The sequence below is a fragment of the Leptodactylus fuscus genome, chromosome 10, assembly GCF_031893055.1.
Source record: "Leptodactylus fuscus isolate aLepFus1 chromosome 10, aLepFus1.hap2, whole genome shotgun sequence".
NCBI lineage: Eukaryota > Metazoa > Chordata > Amphibia > Anura > Leptodactylidae > Leptodactylus > Leptodactylus fuscus.
In genome coordinates this window covers 37192792-37210362 of record NC_134274.1, presented here as the reverse complement: position 1 = coordinate 37210362, position 17571 = coordinate 37192792, and the positions used below count along the sequence as shown (strand labels likewise).

Sequence of the window (17571 nt, the reverse complement as noted above, 5' to 3'; positions counted from 1 at the left end):
CGCGGCCTGGCCCGGGCCTATTCACTACCACCCGCCGCAGCCTATAGTACAAGGGGAAGCAGGGGCGGCAGTGATCAGGTCCGGGGAGGTTGGTAAATAGGCCGCTACCTGCTGGGAATACTCCAGCAGGTAGTGGTCTATTATAAAACAAAAAAACATAAAGTTTTCATACTTACCGACCTCGATGCCGCTGCCGCCACCGCATCCTTTTCTCCTGGCAGACATCTGCATATCAGCGAAGATGGCGTGAAGACGCCGCCTACGCTGAAACATAAACGTCTGAACCAGCGCAAGGACAGCGGCTGGTTCAAAAAAAAAAAAATGTCACGCGAACAACCCATACGTCCTTTGCGATCGACGTTTTGGGCACACCTGGTCTAGCCCATACACAAACCAGTATAGTGGAAAAAAATCTAGCACAAGTGATTTTAGCCAATGGTAGGATATGGACGAACGTTCATAGGTTTATGTATAAATTTTCCAGCTTCAGCAGTCTCAAATTTACTGTGTATGGCCAGCTAATGACAACACATTGCACGTGGAACAGCATGGGTGACCTAATATATATAAAGGTGAAAAATTACTTTATTTGTCCGGCCCATGGGGTCTTAGCCTCAACCAAGCAAAACAGTGAGTTTTTGTCTGCGGATTTTGATGCTTTTCCGCGGCGTTTCTGCATGTATCATGCTGCGTTTTTGCTGTGATTTTCACACTCTCCATAGAAATCTATGGAGGGAAAAACATATAAAATGATGTCTTATAAGATTCTGTCTTTTTAGAATTGTCTTTGGTTGCATGTTCTGTTTTATTTTCACGGCACTAAGACGAATGCTCAGATCTGCAGCTGGTGAAGCGAAATGCCTGAGGACTCTTCCAGTGACACTTATAGAAAGTGATGCTTTCCTTGCAGAAGCATGAGGCTCCCCACGTCAGCGACATGCTATTTGCCCAGGAAGGATCTGGGCTACATTCTAGACAGGGTGACTTCTCTTCTTCTCCTCCAGGCTTTATGTAGTATAGAGACAGATAGCATTAGGTGGGGAGAGGAGGGGTGAGAAAAACCACCAGTGAAACATAAATTGTAGAAGTGACTGAGTAGAATATAGCCAGAAAAACTTGTTTTTGATATTACATTATCTGCTGCAATACCATCCAGCAACTGAGACCAGGTGTTGTCAAGTATCAAACATTGGGTTTGCAAAAAATGAGGAGAACCACATAATAATGGAAAATGCAGTTTGAGGCTGAGGCCCCACATTGCGGAAATGCAGCTTGTGTCACGGTTTTCTAGATCTTTGCTTGTTATACAGTCCATGGTCATGTGTTATACGGTCTATGGTCATGTGTTATACAGTCCGAGGTCGTGTTATACGGTCTATGGTCATGTGTTATACAGTCCAAGGTCATGTGTTATACGGTCATGTGTTATACGGTCTATGGTCATGTGTTATACAGTCCAAGGTCATGTGTTATACGGTCATGTGTTATGTAATCAATGGCAGTGTTACATACAGGGGTTATGCTGTCCAGTCTCAGGAGCGTTGGGAACCATTGCTTTGGAAGTGTCAAATTCAGTGAGTACTTAGTTTCTGAGACTCTTGCGGGTAAGGCTTCCAAATACCTTCCATCAACCGATACTAAGCCACAGTGGCTACCAAGCAAAGGCCAGTCATCACAATACGATGGGTCGGTAATCGGAGCTCAGTTTTTGTAACAAGTTGTGCACCCGTATGTCCATCACATAACCATGGTCTGATTTTTATGCACTAGAAGTAAATGACAAATAACAGTAAGCAGAGATTTAGAAAACCGTGAGGAATACAGGAAATATATTTTCATGACATATATTTGCTAAGACTGGACAACCCCTTGAAGAGCAGTCTGGCCACTGTACAGTGAATGGAGCATTGCTACTTATGTCGCAATAGCAAAGTCTGCGAACCACTCCTTCAACATGTTGCGTAGAATTCCACAATGCAGCAAACTTTAAATTGACATCTAACATGTTACATTCGCTATATCTGTATTGATGTACCATACTAGGCTAAAAGTGGTTTGGAGCGTTCATCTGCCCTTTCTTTGCACAGTTTTGTCAAAAAACGTGTCTGTGCAACAAATTCTAGAGAGTCCTCTGCACAGCGGGTAAGGCTAGGTTCACACCAGCATTCAAACTCCATTCGGGGTTTCCATCCAAGCAGGACTTTTCTCTCCACATTTTTGGGGCAGAAACCTGGTGGACCCCATTACAGTCTATAGGGTCCACAGGTTTCTGCGGGTAACCGCTTTTTTAGTGGATTGACTTTCCGTTTTCCAGGTCTCCAAGTGGACCCAAAGAATGGAAACCCGAACGCTAGTGTGAACATAGCGTAACCTGGAGCGTCACTGTGCAGGGAAAATGTAGAAGGGGAAGCGGTTGTGAATCTGTGCTGCACCCCTCTTTTCTTAGGTTTGGAGGGTATCCCAGAGGTCATACTGTCACTGATCATACCCTAGCAAAATGCAATTACTATATGAGATGTAAATACCTCTAAAATGTCACAATTCTGGATGTCTACAGTCACCAGTAGGAGCAGTTTTAGGGCTAGTTCAAATGTAGTTATTTGGTCCGGATTTTGACGCGGAATCCGGCGGACATTGGGCAGACCCTATTATAATCTATGAGCTCCACGGGTGTCCACAGATAACTGCTGTTTTAGCTCACATCTGTGCATGAGTCTATGTCATTGGGGTCTGCCAGGAGACCCCTGAGCAGATGTGAACCTAAGATACAAAGGAAATAATATAAGAATGGACCATCTTCTATGTTTCTTCTGTGTCGGTGTCATTCTGTGTCATTGGTTCGCTGGTCTGTAAACTTAAAGGGGTTGTTTCAGCACAAATATTGTTGGCGCATCATTACTATATGACATCAATAACCAATTTGTGTGGTTTGACTTTTGTGACCCCTTCCTAAAAAAAAATCATTTGAATAAAGTGGAAGTGATGTGCCACTTCATCCCTTGTCAGCTCCGCTCAGATCTTTCCAGAGACTTCTATGGTACTCACATGAACTTCTGGTCATTCTCTCTCGCTAGTTTGCTAATGTTGCCTTTTGCATTTATTCATAGCTCATAGCATAGGGAGATATCACTAGCCTGACTTGTGCCTCTTCCTTCTTATTGGCCCCAAAGGATGCCCTGATGGTACACATGCCCTTGAATGTTGTCGTACATACAGTCTCCTTTGTAATATACGTTCCCTCATTCCTGGTATTTTACATTTAATGGTCTAGTGGCGATTGTAAAGATAATAAAATAAATCTCAATGTTCAGTAAGGATACCTTAAGAAAATCTTAATCAGAAACCCAAGAAAAGTAATGTTTCCCTTGTTGTAACACAAGAGACCATACATGGTTCCTTTCTGGAGTAGCACATGGTTGTTACTGGTGGGTGGATATGTTGGCAAGAACGTGGCAGACACCTCTTGTATGTATCCAAATAGATATTCTTACCTAGATATTCTTACCGTTCATCTCCGATAATTACTCTCTCCTTCATCTCTATATTCTTTATTGCTTGTTTCCTAGTTAAGTTCTCAAACCTTAGTTCATTACTTATTCTCCATGTTCCACTACCTAGGATTGTTCAGTGTCTAAAAAATGTCACCACCCCCCTACAATTTGAAAATTTTTCCTCTTCCATAGTTTACATTAAAGCTATCATGGTGGCCTGAGGAGGTATATTATCTAAGGCAGGGGTCCCCAACCACTGGTCCGCGAACCAGTATCAGGCCGCGGGACACGTTGCACCGATCCGCGTACCGGCGGCGAGGAGTCAGCAGCCGGCTCCACAACACTGATGCTTGGTTGTTGCTCATCTGGATAAGGTGAGCAAAGTGCAGGGTTGAGCCGGGACCCGCTGTATGTCCGGGATTCTAGTGCTATGCAGGACATGCAACGGGTCTTGGCTCCACCCCGCACTCACCTACCAAACTTTGGGCAACTACATTACACTGATTAACCCCATCCCCAACCACACCCCTACCCGCCCCCTCTGGGCCATAGAAAAATTATCTTGCTGAAACTGGTCCCTGGTGGAAAAAAGGTTGGGGACCACTGGTCTAAGGAATTGTAGAGAGCTTGACAGAATGTCTTCCCATTGGGGCAAACCCTATCAATGTTTATAGGCACAACCCTCAAAATCCCTAGAGAAGGGTCCATCTCTTAAAATCCCATGGATATATGAAATTTGGACCTTATCTAGTGGCAGACTTCACCTCAAAATCAATTCCAAAGTCTTCCATGTGAATGAGCCCTTAAAGCGGTGGTTCCCAACCTTGCCATTGCTGACATCTGGAACCCAGGAAGGTTGGGAGGTGTGGGACCAGTGTCTCAGTTCCTAACACCATTGGAAATATGTGTTTTCCGATGGTCTTAGGCAACCCCTATGAAATGGTCATTAGACCCCGCAAAGGGGTCGCGACACACAGATTGAGAACGCTGCCTCAGAGTAACATCTGCTTACTTACTGTATAAGCGGCCATTTTTCTTGTGGCCGCGAGCATACGCAGTCGGCCTGCCCAAGGCCTACAAGTTTCACCGCCTGCACCGGAAGAAGATGCGTGAAGAGGATGTTCCTGAAGAAGATGGAGGCGGTGCTAGAGAGTTTTCTCGCAGCATTGGGGGCGCCCCCAGTGCTGCGAGAGAACTCATTTGCATACCGACAAAAAACGGGATTTCTACCGAACGGCGGCGCGGAGAAGACATCTAAAGGTAGGAGAAGAATAGCCTTTCTTACGGCTATTCCAACGTGTTAGTGAGAAAAAAATTAGTTTGAATGATAGGATCTAGAGATGAGCGAGTAGTACTCGATCGTGTAGGTATTCGATCGAATACTACGGTATTCGAAATACTTGTACGCGATCGAGTACCACTCGCTATTCGAATGGAAAAGTTCGATGCAGAACCAGCATTGATTGGCCGAATGCTATACAGTCGGCCAATCAACGCTGGTTCTTCTCCTACCTTTAGAAGTCTTCTCTGTGCAGCTTCCCCGCGGCGTCTTCCGGCTCTTCATTCACTCTGCCAGGCATCGGGCATGGGAAGAGCCGACTGCGCATGTCCGCTTGTAGTGCCGGCATGCGCAGTCGGCTCTGCCCAGGCCCGATGCCTGGCAGAGTGAATTCAGAACCGGAAGATGCCGGGGGGAAGCTGCATGGAGAAGACCTCTTGGAGGATCCGGCCCGACGCTCACGCTTGGTAAGTATAATTTGATCGAACGTTGCCTACCCCTGAAACGAGCATTTTCCCCCCATAGACTATAATAGGGTTCGATATTCGATTCGAGTAGTCGAATATTGAGGGGCTACTCGAAACGAATATCGAACCTTGAACATTTTACTGTTCGCTCATCTCTAATAGGATCCCTTTAAAACACCAGGGGAGTTGTCAAGCAATATGCACCAGAATTCTGGCGTGATTTGGTGCCTGCCTTGCGCCATGTTTTTCAAGTGTTTTAGACACTGTCACAACTTGTACGAAATAGGGACATGGATGGGACCTAAGACTTGACTTAAGGTTTGTGCCTTAAAAAAATATCCCGTATGTAAAATACATCTGAAAAAGGGGTGTAGATAAAACATAAACTAATCGGCGGATGTCATTTAGTCGAAAAATGACACTGCCAAATAGATCAATGTGTTCATGAAGTGCATCAGATTTTCTATTGCCGTGCGACTCAACAGTAAATCTAGCACAACTTTTGATATTTATATATTTAAAACTGTCTAATACTTTGTTTTAGTTTCTCCCCAATATTTGTAAAACCAGTCATTAAAGGGGCTCTATCGCTAGATTTACGTGTGATGAGCTAAAGATAAGCCTGACTAGCCTTTAAAACGGCTATTCAGGTGCTGGTATCAGTGTGTAAAAAGCCCCCCCCACACACATTTTTGTTAATTACCATGGAAATCGATATACAAATGAGCTTGATTGTGCACGGTGGGTGTTCCGTGTTCCCTTAGCGTCATAGCTTCTGGACGCGCACCGCTGCCTCCAAGTCCTCCTCCTGCTTATTCACCGCCGCCTCCATCATTGGCGGTTTCTATTGGCGCGCTACTGGGCATGCTCCAGCACCATTTTCCCATAGAGAACATTGCGAGCTGGCGCTGGAGCGTGTGCAGTAACGTGCTGGAGGGAATGCTGCTGCACACCCTCGTGATTTCAATAGAAACCGCCGACGATGGAGGCGGTGAATAAGCAGCAGGAGGAGGAGGGCTTGGAGGCACCGGTGGGCATTCAGAAGCTATGACGCTAAGGAGTCACGGAACGCCGTGCACGATCGAGCTCATTTGCATATCGATTTCCACGGTAATTAACAAAAATGGGGGGGGGTCCATTTTACACACTAATAGCAGCACCTTTAAAGGCTATTCAGCCATATCTTTAGCTCATAAAACGTAAATCTAGTGACCTTGAAGATGTTTGTAGTCGTGCCCTGACTCATTTATACGCGTTCGCCGGTTCATTGGTGGACTGTTCACACAGGGCAATGGTCGGTAAAAAGCGCAAAAGATTGTGGTCATGCAAAAACCAGATATGTCTGGGGTACCCCTTTATACGTCATCCTCATGCCTAGAACACCCCTTTAAATAACCCTACAGTGTGAACTACAGTGGATGTGAAAGTTTTCCGACTCCTCTGACTGACTTGTCCCCAGACATAAAGGGACATCCAACTCCAGAAGTGACCAAGCATTCTACCCACAGAGAGGGGGAGGGACCGAGGGAAGAGGAGGAAGCCACAGAGACACACAGAGGAGGGGACACGGAGGGAAGCTCTGGGGGAAAGCTCACTCCTAAAGCGGCACATTGTTACTGCCAGGGGGGAGAAGGGCAGAGAAGAAGGAGCAAAGTAAGAAAAGAAGAAGCAGCAGCAGCCCCTTGTGCAGCAGGAGCCGCCGGGGAGCAGCACGTCTTGTTCAGTCATGTAGCAGGAAGCAGAGGCTGAGTGTCCGCCGGAGGAGGAGGAGGAGGGAGCAGTTTCTTCTTCTTCTTCTTCTTCTCGCCGTTTGCAGGGAAGGAGGGAGAGGAGCAGTGATAAGGTTGTGAGGTGAGGGCTCAGCATGCAGCCCCGCAGCCCCCACCAGCTCAGCAATATGGCTGCTGCTGTTGCTTGCAGGCTGTGTGCAGGCAAAGGGTGCATGAGGGCAGGATTGTGCTCGGCTCCTAGGCAGGCTGCAAGCTGGAGCTTCCTGCTGGGCCTGTAACTCCACAGAGAAAAGCTTTAGAGACCAGAGGAGGGAGCTTGTGACGAGTCAGCTCTTCCCAGGATGGAGCCCAAACACAGGGAGTTACTCCAGCAGTGCCACAAGAACCTGGTGGAGTCCATCAGTGATGCAGACAGGTTGCTGAACCTCCTGGAGGAGTCTGGCACCCTCACCCTCAGGGACAGGCAGGAGCTGGACTCTAGTTGTAGCACACAGCAGGATAAAGTGGACCTCCTGCTCAAGATGCTTCTTGTCAAGGAGAAGGACCACTTCCAAGATCTGAGGGTGGCCCTGGAGAAGACTGAGCCCCATCTACTACCCATCCTCTACTTGAATGGCTTGGGAAGTGGCGACACCGCAGGTGAGATTCTTCATATGCTCTATGAGTTAGCATCTCTATCTGTTATTATGTAGCAGCCGCTCAGCCGGAGTCAAAACAAACAAGTCTTCTTAGTTATATCTGTTTGTAGGAAAGCTGGGTGACAACCGTGACAGCACCGTAATAGTGCCATATTGGTTGTCACCCAGCATTTACAGGGTAAAAACCGTTTTAAATAACATAAGAAGAGATGAGCTGTCGCTGAGAAAGATTTAGGCTTGGACTCAAAGGGTATTCTGGTCATAAGCGGTTATCACCCACCACTGCTGGATCCATGGGGTCTTTGGAACTGACAAAGTCAGCACTTGGACTGATGTGAATGGGGTGGTCATACCAGATCTAGCAATTGCCACCTATAACTGGAATAGCCCTTTAAGATGTGTCTGCTGAATCAGCTTTATTACTCCCAGTCCCCCTATACACATCAGCTTTTCAGATGGTAAAACCCAAATTTTGGAGCCCTACTATTCCCTCAACATCAGCAATCAGGGAACAATCAGCACACCACTGCCCCTCCCCCCCCAATGCACAGTAGATAATTGTCTGGTCTTGCCGAAATCAGCAGGTTCTTGACCAACCTGCATCTTATCTATTTCACATTTGTATCATTACTTACAAGGGAAGCCATAACATTGTAACCAATTCTATGTACTATAGATGCCATTGACATATAATGGAGTCCATAAGTATTTTGACCGGGTGTAATGCTGCGCTGTGCTTGAAGTTAAAGGAATTTTCCAGGCTTTATTAATTGATGATGTATCTTAAGGAAGATCAGTGGGGGGTCCAACATCAGGGACCTCTGCGGATCAGCTATATGAAGCAGCAGCAGCACCCAACAAAGTGAATGAGCTGAACTGTGATACCAAGTACTGGTACTATACAAATATACAACTCTGTGGTTGGTTTCCTGTAAAGATGCCATAGCACTTACCTGAACTCTAGAGTCTTTCCAAACAGCTGAACAGTAGGGGACTCCGGGTGTTGGACCCCAGCACCTATCCTAAGGATATATATGGATTACTTCACACCATGGTGTTACATCAGGTCGGTACTGTACTTGTCTCAAATAATATGCCCATAGGGTGCTCAGCTTTGTGACTCTCATGGCATTGTGTTTGATACTTTTCTAAGCAAACACATAGATAGGTCAGGGGATTTACACCAGAAACCCAAACTCCCCATTGTGAAACCAAACACTCTCATGTACCCATTATTACAAGGGTTGTTCACTCTTTTTTTTTTTTTTTTTTTAATATTGATGATCTGTCTTCAGCTGTTTAACGGGCGCGAGCACCATGACCCTTTCACTGTGTACCTTCATCTTGCCATTCAATTCTTAGTGGCTATGTGATATAATAACAGCCTCATCTCAAAGAAGTGAATGCGATGAGACTGGAATTTCATTGCATGGCCGCTATGAAACAGATGACATGTGATAGAAACAGTGAAGAGGTCACGGCACCCGCTCCTTTAAATATCTTATCTCCTGGGGTTCCAGGTTTTCTCTTGTGAATTATAATAAATATGAGAGGTCTAGGTTTCCCATCCCCGGCTCTCCTGGATCTCCAAACCACTCTGTCCACTTTTTTACAACTTAGCAAGGGGCATGTGCCACATCTATGCCAATTTTCTAGTGTAGATGTAATAGTAAATGTCTTCTACTGTATGTAAACAAACACTGTTTGCACCTTCTTATTGTTTACAAATAGGGTCAATAAGATACATTGTGTTCTTTATAGAGTTCTCGGTTCTACAGTCTTTACAATCTAACAAAATCTCCTAGTAGCCATTATAGTAGCCATCTAAAATCTCTAGCATTTAGCCAGCTTTAGGACATATTCACATACGCATTGGAATAGCTTGAGATCAGACTTAAGTCTTTGCTGTTGATGTCTGAAGTTTCCCTTTGCTTTCTAAATTTCTTCTCATATTCCTTCTGTAGACTTCCACACCCACATGTGAATATTGTTGACTCCCTTTACATTGTAGGAGCTCAGCTAAGCTGTTAGATCTTTGTCTGTCTACAAGCTTGTTGACTGTATCCAGTGGCAACCAGTAAATCTTATATGGAGAATCCAGCCTTTGCTCTTCAGTGCTCACATCAGTCTGGAGCATGGATCTCAGAATACTGTACGTTGTGTATTGTAGCCTAATACCAGAACAGCTGCTATGGTGCCATGGCCCCTCTTGGCGGAGCTGTCGGAGTCCTCTACTGCTCTAATATTTGAGGATAGACCATTGATTTTAAAAGGATTGCGAATCCCTTTAAAAATAGTTTATATTTAAGGTGAAGTTCAAATCTCCCCCCCATACACATGCATATTGGTTGGTCATAGATGTAAATCCCACCATAGGGCAAAATCCCATCCTCTCGATAGAGAGCACAACTAAGCCCCTTTAAAGAAATGGATATGTACATGGATATATGATACCGTTATGTCATTTCCAGCTTCTATCCATACAACAGGGTCTGTTCTGCACTGTGAAATCTTGCGCATGCGCCGCATGATCCTAGGATGGGTCCTGTTCATATTCAGTTTAGGAGAGTGTGTTGGCATCAACCAAGAGCAAAGGGAAGGTTCACAGCAGAGTATATTAAGGGCAGCCTCAGCACTTGGGGGCCCCAAACTACCCACTGGGCTCTTTAAACCTCATTTACAGTTCTCGTTCTATGGCCAGAAGTTATTTTTGCACATCTCAGTTCACTACCGGGTCACTCTGTGTCTATATAATCCCATGCACACAGTCATAGTATGACCCTATACTTTGTATATGCTGTATATGTCTACTATGCTCTATAACAGAACACATTGAAACCAGCTGTACTTTTAGGAGACGGCCATGCAATTGCTGTTTCTGATCTTTATTTCACACACATGGGATAAAAATAGCTCTGCCATGAACCACAACGACGACGACGACAATGATGATGATGTTTATGAAGTCGCAGTATTTAGGACACAACAAGAGTGTCCCCGCTTGTATGAGCCGCTTGTTCACTGTGCTCTGCTGCTCATTGTTTGCTTGCTGGGAAATCTTCAGTTACACAGAGGACTCTCCATAAAAGATAGAGCATACGTATGCAGAGTCTGTGCCAGGCCTGTCTATAAAGTCCTGGAGACTGACTCTGTAAAGTTGTATCTCACTTGCATGAACAATTTCCACATCGGTTTGATAGTTACTTCTTGTAGCAGACGCTCTGCATTTTAGTCTAGCTGGGAAGTGCTGACACTACAGCCTTCAGCTAATGTTCTTTTAGTGAACAAACAGAGGGGAACGTGGCGCGGTGCCAAGCGTAGTGTTCTCTCCGCAGCATCCAGTAGTGGCCGGCAGGGTGCAGAGGAGCCGGCCGCCTTATGTGCTGCTGTAAGATAAAGAGCTTTCATTTCTTTTTCCAATAGGCATTATATATTATATTGAGAAATAGATCACAACATTATCCAATCTGAGCTGCATAAGAACAGAAAAACTCATCACAACATGATAAAGGGTTTTTATACCGAATGCCAGATTGGAGTCGGGAAGGAATTTGTTCCCCTGAAATGGGGCAATTGGCATAAGTCTCATGGGACTTTTTGCCTTCCCCTGGATCAACACTGTAGGGGATTGTAGGGTTATAGGTTGGACTTGATGGACTGATGTCTTCATCCAATCTAATCTACTATGTAACTAGCTGCACCGTTTCCTCTGCTGTTCAAAACATGCCAGGGGGGTTCAAGTGCAATAAGGGGGTGCCAGAGCCTCCAATGACTCAGGTCTGATCCGCCAGCCCTGTATCGAGTGGTGTGATATAGAGTTTGCTGGTGACAGACTTCCTCGTACACATGAATAGGAAAGCTAAACACAAACGGAAAGTTATAATTAAAGGGATTGTCCAGGCAAAAATGGACAACTCCTTCAACTTTTAAATCAAGCAATTAAAAACATTTTGCAGAATTTGAAAGATTTTCTCGTGGGGAAAGTCTTTTGTTTTAACAGGTTGATTGTGAATACGTCCATGAATACAGGAACTTTCTGTGGTCTGAGAACTTGTCAGAAACCCAGCCACTAGGGTTGAGCCGATCTTGAGATTTTAGGATCGATTTAAAATCTGATTTCCGATCATTTTCCATCTGAACCCGATCCCAATTCCGATCCTAATGCAATCCAATGGGATTTTTTTTAATGATCGAAGATCGGATTTTAAAAACGATCCTATTTACTACACAGCATGTAGTCCAAAAATTGAACTCTTCAATTTTTGGACTCCACTCTGTGTAGTGATTGAAAAAAAATCTCCTGGCTACTTAGTCCCCCCCACTTACCTGTACAGAATTGCTGCCGCTTCCTGTTGTTCTCGGTTCTCTTCTCTCTCCTTCATATGCCTTCAGAGCGCCATACGTGCCCCCACCTCCCAGGCTAGTGTTAGAGATGCAGGGAGTAGGCAGGGCTTGTTGTGGCTTAGAAGAGTGTGGGCGGGGAGACATGAGCGCATCACTCACGTCTCCCCTCCCAGTACCCACCCACACTCTCCTAAGCCACAAGCCCCGCCTTCTCCCAGCATCTCTAACATTAGCCTGGGAGGCGGGGGCGCGCACGGTGCTCTGAAGGCCTGTGAAGGAGAAAGAATAGGAGCGAGAAAAATGGGGAGCGGCAGTGGCAGAGGATCTGTGCAGGTAAGTTGAGCGATCAATATCAGAATTCCGTTCCCGATCTTTTCTAAGTGGGATCGGAACCCGATCACGATCGTGAAATTTACTCGAACCTACCAGCCATGATTTCCTTACCTTGGACACTCCCAATATGAGAAGGTAACCTGACCACAATAGGGAAATCATCACTGGGTTTCAAAGTAGGGAAATTTCCTGCCTTCATGGTTGTATCTATTGTCAGCTGATCAAGACAACAGACTTTCACCACTAAGAGGGGTAGAGAAAATCTGCACGACTTTATAATTTGCAAAAATGTTTAACTATTAATTGTCTATAAGTTTAAATATTCCTGGGAAAAACCCCTTTAGGCTAAGGCCCCAAGTATTGAAAAGCAGCCCAAAAGTGCTGCAGTGAAAAACCGCGCCAAAAAATGCATTGCGTTTTTTTCCTGCAAGGCTTTTTACAGAAAGTTTGCAGAATTTTCCTATGCTGATTTTTTTTTTGCTTCAATTATACCTCTATGGAATGTTGGATCATCATGCATTTTATTATCAGAGCCCAACACTTGCTGTAATCCCGGACCCTGTCCATGGATAAGTGTGGTGCTGTTTTTGGGGAACGGACACTTTTCAGGTTAATATCATTTCAGGAAATTCTCGCCTTCGTTTTTTTAGTCCCAATCTGGGTCCTTGAAGAGTTGTGACACGGCAGGTTATTCGATGACATCATAGAATGGGTTATCTTACAAAGCAGGAGCACAGCGCACACATGTCTCCAGTTCACGTCTCAATAAAATGCTTTACTTTTTATATTTTCTAATCTCCAGTGCAGTGAAATATTCTGTAATCTCTCATATTGAGCTTGACTCCTATTTATAATCCTTTTACAACCTGAGCTCTTACAGAGGCTTCATTTCTCTGCAGTTTTATTGTGCTCCGCCATGGCCTATGTCTCTTTCCTTTGTATAACTGCCCTAGTTATTAAAAGCAGAATCCCAAGTTAGTTATTTTTATATATAATTCCAACGGAATGATTTTTAGGTACCGTAATGAGTACTTGTCACCGCGCCTGACATGTCTGTTGTAGTAAAGGCTTCTACTCTGAAGCATCTGCTCTTATAAAACGACATTGTGATATCCCTCAGTTATTCCTCCTAGAAAGTTAGGAATAAATTGACAAATGGGTGTAGACATTCTCTGTGGGAAGGGGGAGGGGGGGTCCTTCGCAGTCTGGTCCAGACAGCACTGATTGGGTCCCTGCGTTGGCGACACTGTCCAACCTACACTCAACTGGTAACATCTAGTCATGAACTTAGTTATTAAAGGGGCTCTATCATTAGATTTTCCGGTTTTTAGATAAACATATGCCTGAATAATCTTTAAAAAGACTATTCAGGTGCTGCTAATCGTTTTTGAACCCCTCCCCCCCTGTTTTCCTGAATTACTGTTAAAATATATATGCAAATCATTCCTCCTCTCTTCTTTGATGTCCTCCTTCTTGCGATTCACCGCCTCCAGCCCGGCGGTTTCGATCAAAATCTCGCGCATGCGCAGTAGCGCTTCCTCTGGAGCACTACTGTACACGCTCCCGCGCCATTTTTGTGTGGAGAACTGCTCAGTTCCCCTGAGAACTACGCGAGCGTGCTGCGCATGTGCAATGCGGTCGCCAATGTTCTCTACAGGAAAATGGCGCTGGAGCATGTGCAATAACGCTCCGGTGCACAAGGGCAGGGCAATGATGATCCAGATAAAAATGCCGATTGATTGAATATTTTACCTAATTACCATTAATAAAAGATTATTTTTGGACACTCCCCTATACATATCACCAATCCTGATTGGATACTGTATAGTTAAGGCCAAGTTCACACATCTGGAAATGAATTGGAATTTGAGGTGGACGTTTGTTCCAGATTCCTCTTCATCCTCTCTAAGGGTCCATTCACACGGAGGAAAATGGCGCTGAATTTGGTGCTGAATTTCAGCGCTGGAAAAAAAAAAAAAAGCCTCCCATTGATTTCAATGTGTTACGCGCGTAAGCCGGCACCCATTGAAATCAATGGGATCTGTTTTGAAGCGCGGCGCTCTGTCTAAATGAGCAACGCGTTACTCCGTGAGAATAACGCAGAAAAATCTGCAACAAAAAACCGCTGTATTTCCTTAATGTTGGGCTTTTCCCTTAAAGAGGTTATCAAGGATAAATTATTTTTTTGAAAATTAGGCCAGGGGAAGTGAAAAAACGAAACAAAAACATAATCACCTGTCCCCGATCCTGTGGCTATGATGTCTTCTTGTGGCAGAAGTCATCGCCGGCTGTGGAGTCCTGGGTCCCTTTCCTTAGGCCCCAGATTGGCCACCAGAGCAGCAGGACGGCACCATGGGGGGCCCTGGGGACAAGGGAGTGTGTTTCTATTGTATTTGCTTATTTTTTGCATGCAATCCCTTTAAATCAATTCACACAATAGGAGTGAGAGTCCTGCTCACAAGAGCTTACACTCTATGAGGTAGAGGAGATAACACAAGAGGTGCGGCATATCGATTTATATAGATGGTCTATTCACTGCTCCTGGACTTGGAGAAAGTCATGAAATCTCCCCAACCAAATAAAATGTGTAAATCTTGTTCAGCTCATAACAAGGGAACACATGTGAGAAGATAGAAGAGCCCAGGAAATGAAATATGTGCACATAATAGCCAATGGCGTATCCAGCTAACTAGGGCACAGTTGAATTCTCACTTCCTTACTTATACCCTCCAAACTATTAAAGCTAAAAATAAAATGCACATAAAAGTATCTCTGAGGTCACATCTTCAAAGATTATGTGCACCCCATTATAGGCAGTGGGGTCCATATACATCCACTATGTTAGTGATCTGTTTGTCTGCTGCAGATATAACCGTAGCATGATCTGTACACACACAAAATACAGCTAAGTTTGTCATTTGCAGCAATTCAATGTAAGAAGAAGTAAAGTTTCAATAAAAAAAACGCTGAAAAAATGTATAGAACAACTAGCATTTGCCCACGACTTTGTCCACGTGTTGGTTTTGCGGTGACTGGGGGCCCGTGCATGCCCCCTCCCATGGGCCCCCTCACGCGTGGCCCCTCTACTGTACGCCCCTACCTCCTCCAAATCCCCCATCCCGTGCAGCCCCCTCCTCTTGCACGCAAAAGCAGGTTCACTCCAATGCACACTTTCTCTTAGACTCCATGTCCTTCAGCTGCCTTCCGCGCAAGTTCCTCCCTTCCCCGGCAGAGGCCGAACACTTCTGTACCCTGTTGTAGTCACACACGCATCACACACAGTACACTTTGAACGCCATCACAGTAAGGCTGCATGCCCGGTACTCTCCGGACCTTCGAGTAGACGCCGTTTTCTCCTGCTCGCAGACTCTCCATAGCGCCGCCCACACAATGCCGCGATCCAATCAGAGAACAGCAGAAGTACCTGTGATGACGTCATCTTGGGTCCTTTAGCCTTGCGTGAACATGAATCTGGTGTTAGTGGTGGTGAGGTCTGGGCATTTACCGGCACAATACATAGCCTATGTTTCATTGCAGGTTCCAATGTATGTATGTGCGAAATTTCAGCCAAATACTTGTAGGCGTTTTTGTGTGATTGAGGAACAAACATCCAAACTTTCACATAATATTAGTAGGATAGGATGGTAGAGTTAACCTCCTTGCATATACACTGCAGCCTTAAAATAGTTCTAGCAAGCAGCTGCCCCTTCATTGTGCACCAGGCACAGCACCATACATCCTATGCACCAGGCAGAGCATCATACATCCGGTGCACCAGGCACAGCACCATACATCCTGTACACCGGGCACAGCACCATACATCCTGTGCACCAGGCACAGCACCATACATCCTGTGCACCAGGCACAGCACCATACATCCTGTGCACCAGGCACAGCACCATACATCCTGTGCACCAGGCACAGCACCATACATCCGGTGCACCAGGCACAGCACCATACATCCTGTGCACCAGGCAGAGCATCATACATCCGGTGCACCAGGCACAGCACCATGCATCCGGTGCACCAGGCACAGCACCATACATCCTGTGCACCAGGCAGAGCATCATACATCCGGTGCACCAGGCACAGCACCATGCATCCGGTGCACCAGGCACAGCACCATACATCCTGTGCACCAGGCAGAGCATCATACATCCTTTGCATCGGGCACAGCTCCATACATTCTGGTGCCTACACATTGAGGGGGTGAGACCTTCACCCATGTGATATTGATGGCTTATTTTAGCATTAGGTCATTAATAAGAAAAATGATTTTAATGGTGGTTAGATGCAATGCTAGATACGGCCTGCAGACAACGGTGGAGCTGTTTCTGGAAAATGTGCCGGATCCTTTTTCACTAATTCTAATGCAGATGACACCTTTTCTGTGTGTAGATGTTGAGCATTGTGTATTGTACAATATATCTTTGCATTTCTTACTACTGTATGTGCGGTCTTCCCCCTGCCTATTCCCGGATGCAGACATTGAAGACTGTAATATTACACCTCAGGAGTCGCACACTAAGACAGCACACCCGGGCTGACTGGTTTCACCACCGATTAACAACAAGCCTTTGTTTTGTTGTGTCCAAAGTGCGTTGTCATTGTGCTCTGTCGCCTTTAACTCTTTCCTCCCAGAGTGCTATAGCGTGCAGAAGGTTACAGGTGAAGGAAGTGACTAATTGTTGTGCTGTGAAGAGTCATCATCAATTGACCTGCATCTCTGTTATTGTGGTGACTTGGAGAAAGCTCTGGAAGTAAATCACATGCTTGGAGTTCATCATCTATGGGGTTAAACGATGCAACCGGCACAATAGCTGCGGCAGTAAAATGAGTGTCGTGTATGACGTCATTCCATCAGAGTATATGGCAGTACGCTCACTGTAACCTTTACTCAGCTGGAGAGGTCAGCGGGAAGAATGGAGAACCATTCCAAAACTGACCACAGATTGGAACTTGTTTCTCTGCACTAAACCTCAGCAACTCTGTGCTGCCATGTCTAGTTACATATGTTTAAGGGAATGAACACCCCATTCTATGTGTGACTGTATTGCCAGCACATGCACGTAGTCATTGACTGTATGACTTTGCCAATATCACCATCATCATCATTGTTGATCTGCGTGGCTTTACCTTCAGAAGGAGACTAGATGACAACCTACGTGAACTTCAATACAGCTCTATTAAAAGTGACGATTGTCTAGCAAGTTTCCCTTGCGCTTACATTTATAAATGGCCGGAGTTGGTACTTTTTTATTCATTCATTCATTGATTCATTAATTCATT

At 45.3% G+C, this 17571-nt stretch overlaps 1 protein-coding gene across 3 annotated transcripts in view; it reads left to right on the top strand.

The window, feature by feature from the left end:
• Positions 1 to 6785: 6785 nt before the first annotated feature.
• DLG5 (discs large MAGUK scaffold protein 5) overlaps positions 6786 to 17571 on the top strand; it is a 54842-nt gene continuing 44056 nt past the window's right edge. For all 3 annotated transcript variants that reach the window (XM_075257898.1, XM_075257897.1, XM_075257896.1), the window contains exon 1: positions 6786 to 7606. In XM_075257898.1, the coding sequence (XP_075113999.1) occupies positions 7309 to 7606 (298 nt within the window). In that variant the 5' untranslated portion in view covers positions 6786 to 7308. The remainder of the gene's footprint in view (positions 7607 to 17571) is intronic.